The following is a 16,607-nucleotide window of genomic DNA, read 5'->3' as shown; positions in this document are numbered from 1 at the left end:
AAATGTTGGGTAATGACTGCTTTATACTTCTTTAAATGTTGGAGGACACAAACATTTTATCCAACACGTCATGTGACCATCCCCCCAAACTTGAGACAAGGCAAAGATTCTAGATAGATTCAAAAAACTGGAAAGCAAATAAATAAGCAAGCCAGCCAAGCCAAGCCAGCAAATTCTGACCACCAGAAATGACCATCTTCTGGGTTGTAAGATCGCCATGGACATCACTTCTTGTGCATTGGGCTTGTGTGTTAGGTGCAGACAGTGACTCGCTTATCACTTCCTGCTTGTGTTTGGAAGTTGAACATTTATGTGGTTCAAAACAATAAAAAAAAGCCCCTCAACCCACAATGCCTAATGTGGGTAGCTTTTCCTGTTTGGTTGTGCTTTCGGCCACCCTCCCATCTCCTCAAGCCTGCACCCCTCTTGATTCTGCTATCCACCTTGTGAGGATTCAAACCTATACTTGTCATGTATAAAACTATGAACTAGTGACTATCCTTCAGGGGGTGGGGGGGTATAAAGGGTTTGTAAATAGGGTCTTCTTGGAACTCTGCTGGCTCCTATACAGTGTTCAAGATAAATTTAAAACAATAATTTTCTTGCATTCTGGTAGATCGGTGACTCAATTCTGAATAGATTTGTACATGGGTTTGAGACTGATTCGTGAATTTAATACTTAATCCCACTTTTGGGGATATTCAAGATGGTTAGATAAATACCTCAGGACATTTAAAAGATACCTCATTTGATGCAATAGAGAGTATTAATTTGCTGTTAGCATTGAAAATAGCCCCTATGAATGTTTAACCATTGTATAAATCAAATAATAAGAATAGCTAATAATTAAATAATTAACTACTTCTAGAAGTGTGCCAAGTACCTTTTGTGAAATATTTATCTCATTGTCATTGTCCTTTATATCATTCGATTCAGGTACAATGCATCTGCAGTATCTTGAGATTTAATTTTAATTTTGAGACTTTAAACCTTGAAGATTATTAAAATGCCCTTATGAAGAAGTTGCATTTACAGATAAGAACTATGTGCTGACACTAACAAAGCAATGATATATGCCTTGACGTGGAGTCAGAGCTCTCTGTTCAAATTAGGCATTCTATAATTTTAGTAAAGCATTTCAGTTCCAATTTATAAGTACTTTGTTTTAATTTAGCAGGGAGGAGAGCAGGGTGTATTTTGTTCTTGTGTTTTGATGAATTCAACTGTCAAATATTGCTGTTTAATTTTTTTAATACTTTGTGTGAAAATAACAACCATAAAAATTACATAATTTTGAATATTTGGTCTGAATGACGCAATCCTCCATGCCCCAGAACAACAATAACACATTTATATAGCACCCCTCACACAGGTTAGCATCCCACAGCCCTTGAACCTATCTCTCTGATCCGGCATTCACCACCATCTTTCCCCTCAGGCCACTCCCACACGTTCTACTCTCCACCTCTCCTGATTCCAACCCCAGCTTAGGTTCTAACCCTAACTGTCTAGTGCCTTGCGAAGTCTTTACCATTTTAAAGCATTGAATTGGCCATTGACATTGAATTCATGTTGATGTGAATTGTGCTATATATGTATATACACACACACACACACACGTATATATCCAAACTGTACATGCTCCCTCTTGGTGACATTATAATATAAATCACGTCTTTGAGACATCTCAAAGCTTCACAGAATATACTCGTCCTCGCCTTCAAGGATCTCCACGGCCTAGTTCATTCCTAACTCTGTGACCTGCTAACCCCATACCAACCTAGTCAACAGAATTGACTGTACATTTTGTGGGTGAAACGTGGCAGCCAATTGCACACAGCAGTTCCCACAAACAGTCATGGATTAAATTGACCAATTTATCATTATATTTTTTGAAGGAAAGCAATCTGCCAATCGACTAACAACTAGGTTCCTACTTACTGCTCAGTAAACAGAGGCGTGTGGAGTAAGGAAACTTGGCCAACATTTCGTCGCCGGGAATCAAACCCAGGTCTCTTGCTTGCGAGGCGAGTGTTCTAACCACTGAGCCACAGGACTCCACAAAGTATTACACTTACTGAATAATACAGATTAACACTCAGATCAATCGTATTTGAGGTACTCACGCAATGACATTGAAGCTTTACCCCATGTTGCATGGTTTGGTCAGGTGACCCCGGCAACCATAGGCTTTGCACTCGGTTGAATGAAGTGTGCTGCATCTGTAAGCAGTGACACAGTGAGGAAGTGCAACACCTCCTACAGGCCCGATTGCAAACTACACCACACCACCTCTTTTACTTCAAAACATCCTAATAGGTTTGATATATATTTGTCTTTTAATGGCCTTTCTCCAGAGGATGGATTGCCTTTTGAAACAGGAGAGATTCACCGAGGTGCTGGCTCTGGCCTGGTCCTTCCATGAGGGAAAAGCCAAGGCAGTAGTTGGTGAGTCCTACTGTTTCCTGTTTACAATGAATAGAATGTTTTTTTTTGTTGTATGTTTTATGTGTTGTACTCCAATTGATGCGGCTGCTTTAACCCTTGGAAATATAGAGCAATAAATACTGTTTCAAATACCACAGACCTCTTCAGGCGCTGGTTCCTCTGTTGTTGCTTGTTGGGTAAGATACTACAAAGATTACAAAGAGTGTGCAGCACGAAAACGGACCACTCAGTCCAAACAGTCTGTGCTGGATGTTATACTCCACATGAGTCTTCACCCATTTCTTACTCCCATACTCTTCTATTCCTTTCTCCCTCATGTGAATGTCATGGACCCGAAACATTGAATCACTTTCCCTTCTCCACAGATACTGCCTGACCTGCTGAGTGTTCCCAGCGACTTCTCTTTTTGTTTCAGATTTCCAGCATCTGCAGTATTTTGCGTTTTGATAAAGATTCAAGAGTTGACTAATGCATTCTCTCTACACTGTCTGTAGTGACACTGGAAACAAGACAAATAGGAATGGAGCGGACTGTTAATCCTATTACTTTACCCAACTACTTTTTAAACATGTGACGTAGTATAAGCAGATTATTTTATGAAGTGCTCCTGGGTATGATTTATATCTTGCTTACAATCAGGATTGTAATTGACTCTTGTAGCTGCCTGAGACCACTCTTTGAGTCTTAAAAACTCGTAAAAACATCTACTCTCCATCCCTTCAACCTCGCGCACTACCATTCCATTTCAAACCTGTCTTTCCTAGCCAAAGTCCTGGAACGCATTGTTGCAAACCAAGTTGTCTCACATCTCGCCCTCCACTCCCAACTCGAACCCCTCCAGTCCGGTTTCCACCCAGTCCACAGCACAGAATCAATGCTTGTCAAAGTAACAAATGACATGGGTTTCCTCTCCCTCCTCATCCTCCTGGACTTCTCCACTGCATTCGACACAGTCAACCACTCCATCCTCCTCCACCACCTCTCCTTCATCCACCTAAGTAGGATGCACTCGCGTTTTTCGAGTCCGACTTAACTAACCGCCAGCATTTCATCTCGGCCAATGGTTTTCCTCTCGCCCCCGCCCGGTCACCTGCGGGGTACCTCGAGGCTCCATTCTTGGCCCCCTTCTTTTCCTCATCTACATACTCCTTCTCGGCAATGTCATCCGCTGGCATGGGGTAAACTTCCACATGTATGCGGATGACACACAAATCTACTTCTCCAACTGCAACTAACAAGTCACTATAGTTCAAAGTTACGTGCTATCTTTTGCCACGTCCAAATGGCATTTGTATAGTATTTTTTTAAATATCCCTTAAGTGCTTTCTAATAATTATAGATGAGTCTTTGAATTACTTGAAAGCACAATTATTTTTCAGTAATTTTGAGGAACTCAACTCAGGCGGTCAACTCAAATGTTCCAAAACGCAATCTAGATTAACTGCTGTTTTCCAGTACAAATTTGTCTGCAGGTACTGCAGAATTGAAACAATCATTTGATTTTTTTTCACTTGTTTGCGATATTATTCTCTATCTTTTAAATACCTCAGGTGAGAGCCATGTATAAAATGAGGTCCCGTCTTCCTGTTCAGGTGGACGTTAAAGATCCTGTGGCATTATTCAAAAAGACAAAAGTTTCTCTTGGTGTCCTGGCCAACAATCCCCAATTAAAATTGATTTATTTGTGGGACATTGCTGTGTGCAAATTGTCTGCTGTGTATTATAATAATAATTATAATTATATTATTGTTACTATTGTACAATACAGTATTACTGCTTCTACTGTAACATTTCCATTTTCCATACCAGCCATCCTGGGGCTCACTGAGTGGGATTGACCCTCCCTGCCCTCCATACACCTGAACCTAACCCCCAGCTTGGGTGCAAATCCTTGACTGTCCAGTGCCTTGGGATGTTCTTCTGATGTGAAAGGCATTATATACATGTAATTTGTTGTTGATTATTCAGTTGTTGTGGGCATTTGACTAAATTCTAGTGGGCACTTTTGTCCTGTTGGTTGGCGCTCCCTGGCGACTAGATTAAGACTGTTCCAAACTAATTTCACTGATGTCGTCAGTGGACACAATGGGCAGTGACTGACCAGGACTTTCTTACTTCTAACATGTGTGCTGTACACTCAGATGAGTGATAGCTGTTTGGTCTGATAAGCTTTTTCTCCTTATTTTCAGGGTTGTTCGGAGACCAGAGCAAGCGACAGGGTGTCATAGCTGACCGGGTGAGTGTGATATTTATTTCTCTAATCAAATTAATAATAATAATCCTTGCATTTGATATAGCGCTTGTCACGTCTTCTAGACGTCTTAAAACGCTTCACAGAATATGCTGTAAAGTGAATTAACCGTATATTTGTGGGCGAAATGCGGCAGCCAATTGCGCACAACAGTGTCCCACAGACAGTCGTAGATTGAAAATGACCAATTTATTATTGTTTTTGTTTTGGAGGGATTATTATTAGGTGTGTGGAGTAAGGAAACTTGCCCAAGGTTTCACCCTGCCTGGAATTGAACCCAGGTGTCTCGCTTGCAAGCCGAGTGCTCTGACCACTGAGCTACAGGACTCCACAAATTATTCTTGGTTTTGTTTACTTTCAAAACTTGTTAGTGAGTGCAGCACTCTAGGAGAAACTTGGCAGAAGGTACGGTCCCAAGGAAATAAACAGATATTCAGAATATGTAAAAGATGACTAAGCTTTACATCATTCTGTCTCTCTTACAAACAAGTTGATTCCTTTCCCAAATAGTTATACTCTTGTCTTCTGAATTTAGAAATATAGAAATCTAAGCCAAAATGGACTCCACCTCCACTATCCTAGTCGGCAGGGTGTTCCACATCCCAACCACTCTGGGGTGAAAGTAATTCCTACAAGTCTCTCTTTTTGTTGTTATTGTGGCCAGCAGAACCAGTGATTCTGCCATCACTGTTTAGTGTTGAGATCTCTTCACTCGAAGTAGGTGTTAAGAAGAGGCCACAGGTAGTTAAAGCTGCTGTTTGTAGATGGTGAACTTCATTGGGTTACCACCTTTCTTTCAGATGGTAGAAATTCTGATTCAGTTTGCAGACCGAGCTCTGAGGAAGTGTCCTGATCAGGGCAAAATTCAGGTCATGGAGCAGCATTTCCAGGTAAGTGATTTTAAGAGAATGAGCTTTTCCCTGATTTTAAGAGAATGAGCTTTTTCAATTACTGTACACATTGGATACAAAGCAACTATTTTTGAGAGTTTTAATCAGTCTTGTAAGAGCAGAGTTTCTGGCTTGTTAGGAGAAGAATCAGCATAGAGGTTAGAAGAAATGTCCAACCAGAGAATTGTTAGGGCATGAAATTCATTACCACAAGTGATTATTCAGGCTGGACTAATCAAATCGTTCAAAAAGGAAATAGGTGTCAGCGTGGCTTAGTTGGCAGAACTTCACCTCTGGGTCAGAAGTTCAAAATGCCACACAAGGACTTTGAGTCACAGTCTAGGCCAGGGGTCTCAAATCAGTTGATCACTGCTAGATTGCGGTCTCACGCATGATCAAAATGATTTCAAATGAGATGTTTTGCCGAGATTCCGTCTGTCTGTTCAGGTGGGCGTTAAAGATCCCATGAAACTATTAGAAAAGCGAAGGGTGTTTCTATCTCCCGGCGTTCTGGCCAACAATCCCTCAAATAAAATTGGTCATTCAGTTTGTGAGATATGGTGCAAATTAGCTGCCACGTCCATCTGTGAAATGTGTTGAGACATTTAAGTGACATTCAAGAGACATTTAGGGTGCTATACCAAATGCAAGGATTATTATTATTGCAAAGCACCTGAGCAGTAAACAACAACAAAATTACATTTGTAAACAAAATTAAGGGATGTGCGGAGAGTGCTGGAATGTATGATTAATAGTGGAATCCTGTAATCTAGTGGTTAGTGCAATTACCTCGCAAGCGAGGAGACCTAGGTTTGATTCCTAGGCAGGGCGAAACCTTAGGCATGTTTTCTTACTTCACACGCTTCTGTTTACCTAACAGTAACTAGAAACCCAGCTGTTAGTCGGTTGGTGGATCACTTTAAATAATCATTTTTAAAAAAATGGTCGCGCAATCCATGACTGTTTGTGGGACACTGCTGTGCGCAATTGGCTGCTGCGTTTTGCCCACAGAATATACAGTTAATTCACTTTACAGCATATTCTGTGAAGCGCTTTGAGATGTCTCAAAGAAAGGGATAAAGCGTTACATCAAATGCAAGGATTATTATATTAATAATAAAAAAAGATTTAAAAAGCAGAGATAGCAACAAAACAGGCAGTAAAGGCTGATTACTGCCTTCTGTGATGGTCATTTCTAGATTGTGTTTTTCTGGATGTAGAGTGTTGTGGTGTGTGCCGATGTTGAGTAAATGAACAGAGAAGTATGTGTTGAGACACTTGTTGATATTTTCGAAACTGACAGCTTTTAAAATTTGAGGAGCCAGTATTTGTTTAGTATCATAAATATTACTCCTGGTACTACTATTATAAAGAATTATTAGATGGCAATCAGCCAGGGTGTTCAGCTCAATATGCAGAAGCTGAAAAGCAGGAGTAAAGAATTATCATCATAAAATTACAATCTTCCTGCATAATACCTATTAATAGAAGTTCATATGTTGTCAGCTTGATGTCCTCCCCACCAAGATGACATGTTTGGCAACAGAATGTCGGAATCAAGTCCACCTTCTGTGGCGGTTTCTAGTCCAGATACTGAGTCAGGCAGTTCACAGTACTCCAGGGTACTGCTGATGGCAACCCAGCCAGCCTGGCTCATCGACAGGATCTTAAGGTTAGAGCAGTCACTAGGAGCGGGATTCTTCTCAATCACCCAATCAACTCCTGTTAACCCTGTGAGCCAAAGCCATGACGAGAAGGGTGTTCCTAGCTGGACAAGCAGCTGGAAGTTTGCCAGATAGTGCTTTCAGTGGCAAGCTGTGGGTTTAGCTGGTTAAACTACAGCAGTACCTGAACGCAAACTATGTGATAGGTTAGGTGATTGGGCAGGTAGGTGGCAGATGAAGTACAACGTAGGGAAGTGCGAAGTCATCCACCTAGGTAGCAAAAACAGTACAGCGGGTTATTTTTTAGAAGGGGAGAGATTGGAATGTGTTAGCGTCCAGAGGGACTTGGGTGTCCTTGTACACCAATCACAGAAAGTTACTCTGCAGGTGCAGCGAGCAATTAGGAAGGCGAATGTTATGTTAGCATTCATTATGAAAGGATTAGATTCTTCCCTTACAAACACAGACGCTCACAAACACAGAGAGATACACACACATACACTCACAAACACATAGAGAGACACACATAGACACACACACAGACACTCACAAACACATAGAGAGACACATAAACACTCACAATCACATAGAGACAGACACTCACAAACACATAGAGAGACACACACAGATACGCACAAACACATAGAGAGACACATAAACACTCACAATCACATAGAGACAAACACAGAGAGACACGCGCAGACACTCACAAACGTATAGCAAGCCACACACACAGACATTCACAAACGCATAGAGAGACACACACAGACACTCACAAACACTTTGAGAGACACACATAGACACAAACACATAGAGACGTACACAGAAACTCACAAACATAGAGACACACAGACACTCAAACACAGAGAGACACACACAGGCACTCAAACACAGAGAGACACACACAGGCACTCAAACACAGAGAGACACACACAGACACTCAAACAGAGAGACACACACAGATACTCAAACACAGAGAGACACACACAGACACTCAAACACAGAGAGACAGACAGACACTCTCAAACGCATAGAGACACACAGACACTCTCAAACACAGAGAGAGAGAGACACACAGACACTCACAAAGAAAGAGAAAGATACACACACAGACACTCACAAACATTTTGAGAGACACACATAGACACAAACACATAGAGACGTACACAGAAACTCACAAACATAGAGACACACAGACACTCAAACACAGAGAGACACACACAGGCACTCAAACACAGAGAGACACACACAGGCACTCAAACACAGAGAGACACACACATGCACTCAAACACAGAGAGACACACACACAGACACTCAAACATAGAGAGACACACACACAGACACTCAAACACAGAGAGACACACACAGACACTCAAACAGAGAGAGACACACAGATACTCAAACACAGAGAGACACACACAGACACTCAAACACAGAGAGACACACAGACACTCAGAAACTCACATTCACAGAAATACACACACAGACACATAGAGAGACAGACACTGACAATCACACAAATCACAAATACACAGACATTCACAGCAGTGGGGCCTCCAAGTGAAGCCCATTTGCACTTGCGCCACACTGTGCATGTGCGTCAAGAGCCGCTTCTTCCACAGTGATGTCAGGTAACCAGTGAGCGGCTCATGCACCAGAAACTTCATTTGTAGCAGAGGACGGTGTTTATAACTGATTCTGCGGAAAAGTGCAGCCTCATTTTTCTGTTGGCCCAGGTGACAAGGCAGTAATATATTGAGGTTTAAGTTGAGGTAATTCTACAAACCACCAGAGGAGAACCAAAGTGATTTTTCATTGTCTCTTCAATTCTGACATAAATTGTCTTTTAATCATGTCTATATAATGCGTACAGATTAGGGTGGAATCAATTTAATATGCCCTCAGTAATTACTAATAATGATCCTTGCATTTGATATAGCATCTTATCGCATCATCGAGATGTCTCAAAGCGCTTCACATAACATACTGCAAAGTGAATTGACTATATATCTTGTGGGCAAAATGCGGCAGCCAATTGCACGATTGTCTTTCTCCCAGAAACAGGAAAATCAAACCATGTTTCAACTGCAGCGATATAAAGAATCGCAAATATTAAAATGTAATAATATCTAGTTTTATTTGACGGGCTTTAAGTAGTAATCTCATAATCTTGTATGCATTATATACAGGCAACCATTCAGCTCAACAAACGGGAAATTTCACCAGGGTTTTGATTTACTCTGTTTTCTAACCATTTCAGAATATCAGAATTTGATGCAAAACAGCCTTAATTTTGAAGCTGATTTTCTGTAAATTGCTTTTTATTAATTATAGAAAATTGGCTTCAAAGTTCAGACTGAATTCAATAACTTGTCAAGTTATAATATTAAAATGCTACATGAATAAAGCTTGGACCCAAGTGACATTCTCCCTCCCAAGTGTAGTAGTGTGGCAATGAAATTTGTGTTTATCCTGTGTCTTTGCTGACAGTTTGGAAGATCAGCAGGTCTTTGCTAATCCCACTCTTACAACAATAATAATAATTCTTCCATTTGATATAGAGCCTTATCACGTCATTGCGGCATCTCAAAGTGCTTCACAGAATATACTGCAAAGTAAATTAACTATATTTTGTGGGTGAACGCGGCAGCCAATTTCGACAGCAGTGTCCCACAAACAGTCGTGGATTGAATGACCACAGTTTTTTCAGTGGGGGAGGGATTATTACCCTCAGAAAGCAATCAACCAATTGTCTAACAACTGGACTCCTACTTATGTACCTAGATAAACAGAGGCACGTAAAGTAAGGAAACTTGCCTAAGTTTCGCCTCACCCGGGAATCGAACCCGGGTCCTCTCACTTGGGAGGCGAGCTTGCGAGCTGCTACGCTACTCTCTATGCCCAAGTCCAGATCATTAATATATATTAGAAAGAGCAGTGGTCCCAATACCGATCCCTGGGGGACACCGCTGCACACCACCTTCTATTTCGAGAAACACCCATTAACCACCACCCTCTGCTTTCTGTCACTGTGGTTAATCTCAATTAATTGTACATTTATTCATTATGCTGTGCCGTTGCATAGTTGCCAATATTTGGTCATCTCATTACCTACAGTCTACTGTTGCATTCTGAGGAATCAAAGCCAATGCCGTGATTATTTTAAAATATTGCTATTTTCCGTGATGTACATGAATCTATCTTAAGACTTTGGATTTAAACCAAAGAAGCCACACGAATATGTTGTATCAAAGTTTAATAGTGAGTGCAGCTCTTTAAATGCTGTCGCTGATTGAATGGAGAGTGACGAGCATATTTGCATTATTACAGACGAGTGAAAAAGGAATTGCGAGTTTCTGCACGTATTGGCTTGGAATTTAGACAGTGGAATGACTAAAACAAGCTAGGAGTTTTCAGTCTTAAAAGGAAATAATAACATTATTAAAAATTATTATAATTATAATATTAAAATCAAATGTCTCAGGATGGACCTAGGAGAGATGTATAAGATTTTAAATGGGAATGAGAAAGTAAACGTACCTCTGAATGCTCTGAGACAAGAGAACAAGAGGACACAGGTTTAGAGTTGCAAATGACAGTTTCAGGACAGACACCAAGAAGTTTGTCTTTACCCAGAGGGTAATTGACGACTGGAACAGGTTGCCAGGAAGGGTGGGTGAAGCCAGGAAACTGGACTCATTTAAAAAGCAGCTCGATGCTGTGATGAGAAGTTCTGGAGAGGTAAGATTTGCTGGCCTTCTTCATCTGAACCAATTTTGTGATATTGTGAGCACAGTTTGATGTGCCTGGCACAGACTGAAACTTTGAGAAATTAGCCAAATGTACAGTTTATATATTTTAAAGCTTAAAACCACTGATAAATTCAGGGTAATTCTTGGCTCCATGGAACCTTTTATGAAGTTTCAGCTGTTGTGCTAAAATACAGACTAATATTACTTCAATAGAACAATGAGGAGCATAAATGTGTCAGCTGTTAGTAGACCTAAGTTTAGACTGGCGATTTAGAATATGGAACTCACCACCAGAAGCAGTGGTTTAAGCAGAAAGCATCAATGCATTTAAGAGAGAACTCGATACAATAGATGAGGGAGATGGAAATGGAGGAGTATGTGAAGGGTTTAGAGATGGGATAATATAATCCTTGATGTTAAAACATCTGAGATTTTCACAGGATCTGCTGTAAGGTGTAGTGTAGATGGAAAATGAAGAGAAACTTTCAGTATTACTGAAGAAATTTTTTAGAATTCACCAAGAATTTTTGAGCTCTCACTCACACACATCAGGGGGTTTGTTTGTAATCACAGTAACTTGTGTTAAAAAATATTTAGTATTTGAGTCCTATGCTGCAGACTTTGGACGTCCTCCTGATGTGAAAGGCTCTGTATCAAGTGTAAGGATGAATAATAAATGACTTGGGTTAAAATAGATTCCTCAAGTCAATTGCCTGAAAAAGTCAAAGCTTTCCCTGGAATTACGTAACTTTGGTGGTGGATTGTGCAAGATGTGGTTAACTTAATCACTGTGTTTATTCAGCCAAGGAATAATACCTGGGAACAGTTTAAAAAAAAAAACTCACAATTTAAGATTAAAAATCAAAAGACTCATCTTCCAACCATGACTGGGGTGATCCTGGGTCAGGCTAGACTGAGAATTAGCACAGGGATCAGTTTATACCAGTAGCTTTTTGGGGGGGTTAGCTGGGTGTTGACACATGCGGAAACCCATCACCATGCTTAACAGTATCCAAACCAAACTGAGAATTCCAAGCCTCCCACCTACACATAGAAATCCCAGAGATAGATTGTTGGAATGGAATGCCCACGCTCTCCCTGGAGGGTGCATCCTGCTTACCTAATTCCAGAATGTATTTGGCACAAGTTGGCAAGAGCCAAGGTTTGGGGGAAGGCCAGAGTTTGGGGTGGGGTAACTGCTTGAATCTAATCAACTAAAACCCCAAATCTTGTAGTTCAGTGGTTAGAGCACTTGCCTTTCAAGCGAGAGACTTGGTTCAGTTCCTGGCAGGGTGAAATGTTGGGCAAGTTTCCTTGCTCCACACACCTCTGTTTACCTAGGAACCCGTTTGTTAGTCGATTGACGGATCGCTTTTGCGGGGATAATAATCCCTCAAAAAAAACAGTAATAATTTGGTCACTCAATCCACGAGTGTTTGTGAGACACTGCTGTGCCCAATTGGCTGCAGTGTTTCGCCCACAAATATGCAGTCAATTCACTTTACAGTATATTCTGTGAAGTGCTGTGAGATGTCTGGAAGACGTGAAAAGAGCTATATCAAATGGAAGGATTATTATTATTGATATTGCTGTCTTGCAAGCTTTCCCACTGATTGTCCAGCTAGGACCATCCGACCCGTTAGGCATTTGGCTTGCAGTATTAAGAGGAGCTGAGTGGGAAAATTCCCTTCCCCCAGTGTCTGCATTTAATATAGGTCAGAAGGTGTCTGTGTTTCAATACAACACAATATATATTTATACAGCGCCTTTCACATCATGTGGGGGTCCCAAAGTGCTGGACAATTCTGGATGAACACAAGACATGTGGGTGGGAGCTGAGGATGGGTGTTGTAGTGGCTGTTCTGGAGGCAAGTGTAGCAGCTGAGTCTGTCTGCACTAGGAACTTTCCACAATACCAATTGGCTTATCAACCACCTTCCTCTTTTCTGAAGTGGTTCAAACAAGCTTTTAACATCAGTGTGTCAATTTGAAGCCTTAGATCTGTAGCATCCTTCCCTCCCCACTACTGCACTGGAGCATCAATTTAGATTGAATTCAAGTCATGGTATGATACTTAAATTCTAAAAAGCTTTGTGAAAGAGACTGTTTCAGGCAATCGAGTTGAGGAATCCAATTTAACCCGCCGAAACCCTCATACATTACATCGAGGCTCGACTATGCAAACTCACTGCTTGTCGGTCTCCCCAACTCCTCCCTCCACAGGCTGCAGATCATCCAGAACTCTGCAGCCCATGTCCTCTCCCGCACTAGGCTCTGCGACCCTATCACCCCCATCCTTGCCCAACTCCACTGGCTTCCCATCACACAGAGGATACAGTTCAAGATTCTGATCCTCACCTTCAAAGCTCTCCACAGTCTTGCTCCCCCCTACCTCTCCAATCTCCTAACACCCTACCACCCTGTTTGTTCCCACTGGTCAGCAGGCTCCGACCTGCTTCACGTCCACTGCCTTGCTCGCCCCACTATTGGCGAGCGGGCCTTCGTGCACACCGCTCTGCACCCACCCTCTGGAATTCCATCCCACAGTCCCTCCGACTCGCCCCCTCTCTCCCCACCTTCAGGGTCCACCTCAAGACCCTCTTTTACAACTGTAGTTTCGATCTTCCCCCCACCTGCACTCCACCCTCCCCCGCCACAACCCCCAGCTCAGGTCTGTAATTCTGTCTGTCCAGCGCCTTGGGACATCCTCCTGATATGAAAGACGCTATGCAAATGTAATTTTGTTGTTGTTGTGGTGTCTGTATTTTGTACGCAAATGTGGCAGCCAATTTAAACATAACAATGCTCTACAAATGGCCGTTGATAACCATTGTCAGCTTGGCTTAGTCAGTGGCACTCCCACCTCTGAGTCAGAAGGTTGTGAGTTCAAGTCCTATGTCCGAATTTGAAACTCATGGTCTAGGATAATAACCAGTGGTGGGCTGTATTGCATTGTCGGAGGTGCCATCCTTCAGATGAGACGTTAAACCGAGGATCCGAGGTTTAGGTGGACGTTAAGGATCCCATGGGACTATTGAAAAATAAAAGGGAGTTTCATTTGGTGTCCTACCCAACAATGCCTCAAATAAAACTGGTCATTCACTTCATGGCTGTTTGTGGGACATTGCATTGCACAAAATGGCTTCCATATCAAATGCAAGGATTATTATTTTTTATTATTAAGAGGTAAAAAAACAATTTTTATTCTAATTTTAATTTGGAGAGATGGAGACTTGTGTGGAGTATAAATACTAAATCCTTCTTGTCCAGCTAGGACCAGGCTTTGGCTTGCAGGTTAACAAGAGCTGAGTGGGATGGTTCCCTGCTCCCAGTCTCTAGTCTGACCTTGCTAGCCCATTCAAGGTTGGATGTGCTGTCATCAGCAGTACCCTGGACCTGTGGACCCACCTGGCTCAGGAACTGGACTACTGAGACCGCCACAGAGGGCTGGCTCGATTCTGACATTCCGTTGCCCAACATGTCACCTTGGACGCAGTTCAGCTCCAAGGAGACCCCACTTACCACCCCCAGCCCCCCCCCCCCCAGGAAGATAGTCACTAGTTAGTTATTTGCCATCCGACAAGTGCGGGTTTGAGCCCTCACTAGGTGGATGGTAGGTACCAGTAACTCCCTGAGAGCTTCCACTTCTCAGCATAAAATGCATGAGAGCATCGCCACCATCTTTGTGTCCCCAGCTCAGGCACACATCCCTTTTCATTGAGCGATGGTTCCACCAATTAGAGATGCGGAGTTTAAGCAGCTGCTGCTTGCCTCTCAGTAGGCCAATCAAGATGGATTTCAGGCACTGGATGTACGAACTCGGACTCCAGGTAACACCTTCCAGCAGCAGCTGTCATAATGGTGTTTGGCAGGAAGTAATGTACCCCTTGTCAGCGGTTCTTCGTGGTTCTTCCAATTCCTCCCCCAGCGAGATTGAGCATTTAGCTTTGTGTAAAACCTGGCTGATGTGAGAAACTGGATTTCGGATGCTTCCAGTTGTTATCTTTCACTTTTGTCAGTCCGCATTATAGTGTCATTTTAAAAATAAAAGATGTATTTAATGTGATCCACTGCGCCTCCGATGAAAACAACGGAGATCTTGAAATCGCTGCCACAACATTGGCAGTAACAAGAGAAAATGATGAGAACTACCTCTGACAGCTAGTGAAACAGTACCTTGAAAGCTTACCATGTCTTCAGGCATCTGTCACTCAGACATTGAGGGCACAGGCTGGCTTGCATGATGGATAGTTTGTGAGAATAGCTTTACAAGATGAAATCTTTATCTTTGCATTGACATGCCAGATGTCTTCAGTGAAAATGGGACAGCTGACGGCTCTGGCATTTCCCTGCTGACCATCTGGTGGGGCTCACGAGCATCCTGGTCGTGTTTTACTCTGATGGAAGGTATCCCAAACTTGGGCCTTTTTTCCATTTTGGTTCATGTAATGCTGAAGTTGATATCAGGTTGCTGCTTGTGCCGGGCTCGTATGTGCTGCAATTGCCAGATGCACCTGTCCCTGCTGGTGAAATTCTCCAAGCTCTATATAGAGACTTGCTTCACGTTATTCTGCAGTCTGTTAGACGTTTAAACCTAACTGTTTGTGAGGGAATGGTTGCAATTAAAAACTGTCCATTTTAAACTGGTAATAGTCTGTCCTTAGAAACGTATAATCATACATGTTGCACTTTGTGGGGATTTAGTGCGTTAGTGTTCACTTCGCTCAGCGGACTTTGGCCTACTCCATGTCCCCTACCCTATCCCCCACCATCAACTTAGCCTTTCTAACCCCGCTCTTGCCCTTGACTCCTTCAAGGCCCTCCTCTTTGACTGTGCCTCCGGTCACCTTCCTACCCCTACCCTCTCTGCCTTCCAACACTCTGGATCCCAACCCCCAGCTAGGGTGCAAATACTTGACTGTCCAGCACCTTGGGACATTCTCCCAACATGCTATCCAAGTGTAAATTGTTGTTGTTAGTACTTGCGAGACTGTGTATGAGCACTGGCACTGAAATGCTACGTGGAGTGCTGATGTGAAGTATGGTAAGCATGTGAAAAATTAGGGTAGGTGGAGATCTGCTAGTTAGTAACTTGATGCTGATTGTCCGGTTAAAGTTGACACAATAAAAAGCAGGATTAAGAAGCATGAAATCATATTGATAATGTTTGCATTTGGTATAATAATAATCCTTGCATATGGTGCCTTTCACATCAGAAGGATGTTCCAAATGCTTCACAGGAGTTACAGTGAATTTTTTTTTATATTTTGTCAGCTGAGTATCTGACCAAAGTGCAACATGCGGAAACCCATCACCATGCTTAAGAGTATCCATATCAAGCTGAGATTTCCATACATCCCAACTACACATGGAAATCCCAGAGATAGATTGTTGGAATGGAATGCACACTCTCTCCCTGGAGGGGCTCATCCTGCTTATCTAATTCCGCAAAGTATTTGGCACAGGTTGGCAAGAGCGAAAGCTTGGGGACACCAGAGTGTGTATTGGGGTACTGTTGGAGTCTATCCAGCTAAAATGGCATAACTTGCCATTGATATTGCTGTCTGGCAAGCTTTCCTGCTGCTTGTCCAGTTAGGGCTAC

General features: G+C 42.3%; 1 protein-coding gene across 3 annotated transcripts in view; it reads left to right on the top strand.

Moving 5' to 3' along the window:
• The window catches only part of vps8 (VPS8 subunit of CORVET complex), a 327,260-nt gene that overhangs the window by 68,744 nt on the left and 241,909 nt on the right, over positions 1-16,607 (top strand). For all 3 annotated transcript variants that reach the window (XM_007907675.1, XM_042336096.1, XM_042336095.1), the window contains 3 exons: positions 2,358-2,448; positions 4,638-4,684; positions 5,500-5,589. In XM_007907675.1, coding sequence (XP_007905866.1) covers positions 2,358-2,448; positions 4,638-4,684; positions 5,500-5,589 — 228 coding nt within the window. The remainder of the gene's footprint in view (positions 1-2,357; positions 2,449-4,637; positions 4,685-5,499; positions 5,590-16,607) is intronic.

The sequence above is a fragment of the Callorhinchus milii genome, unplaced genomic scaffold (genome assembly GCF_018977255.1).
Source record: "Callorhinchus milii isolate IMCB2004 unplaced genomic scaffold, IMCB_Cmil_1.0 Scaffold6, whole genome shotgun sequence".
Lineage (NCBI taxonomy): Eukaryota > Metazoa > Chordata > Chondrichthyes > Chimaeriformes > Callorhinchidae > Callorhinchus > Callorhinchus milii.
The sequence above is the reverse complement of the archived record's forward strand: the minus strand, read 5'-3'. Positions and strand labels throughout refer to the sequence as shown.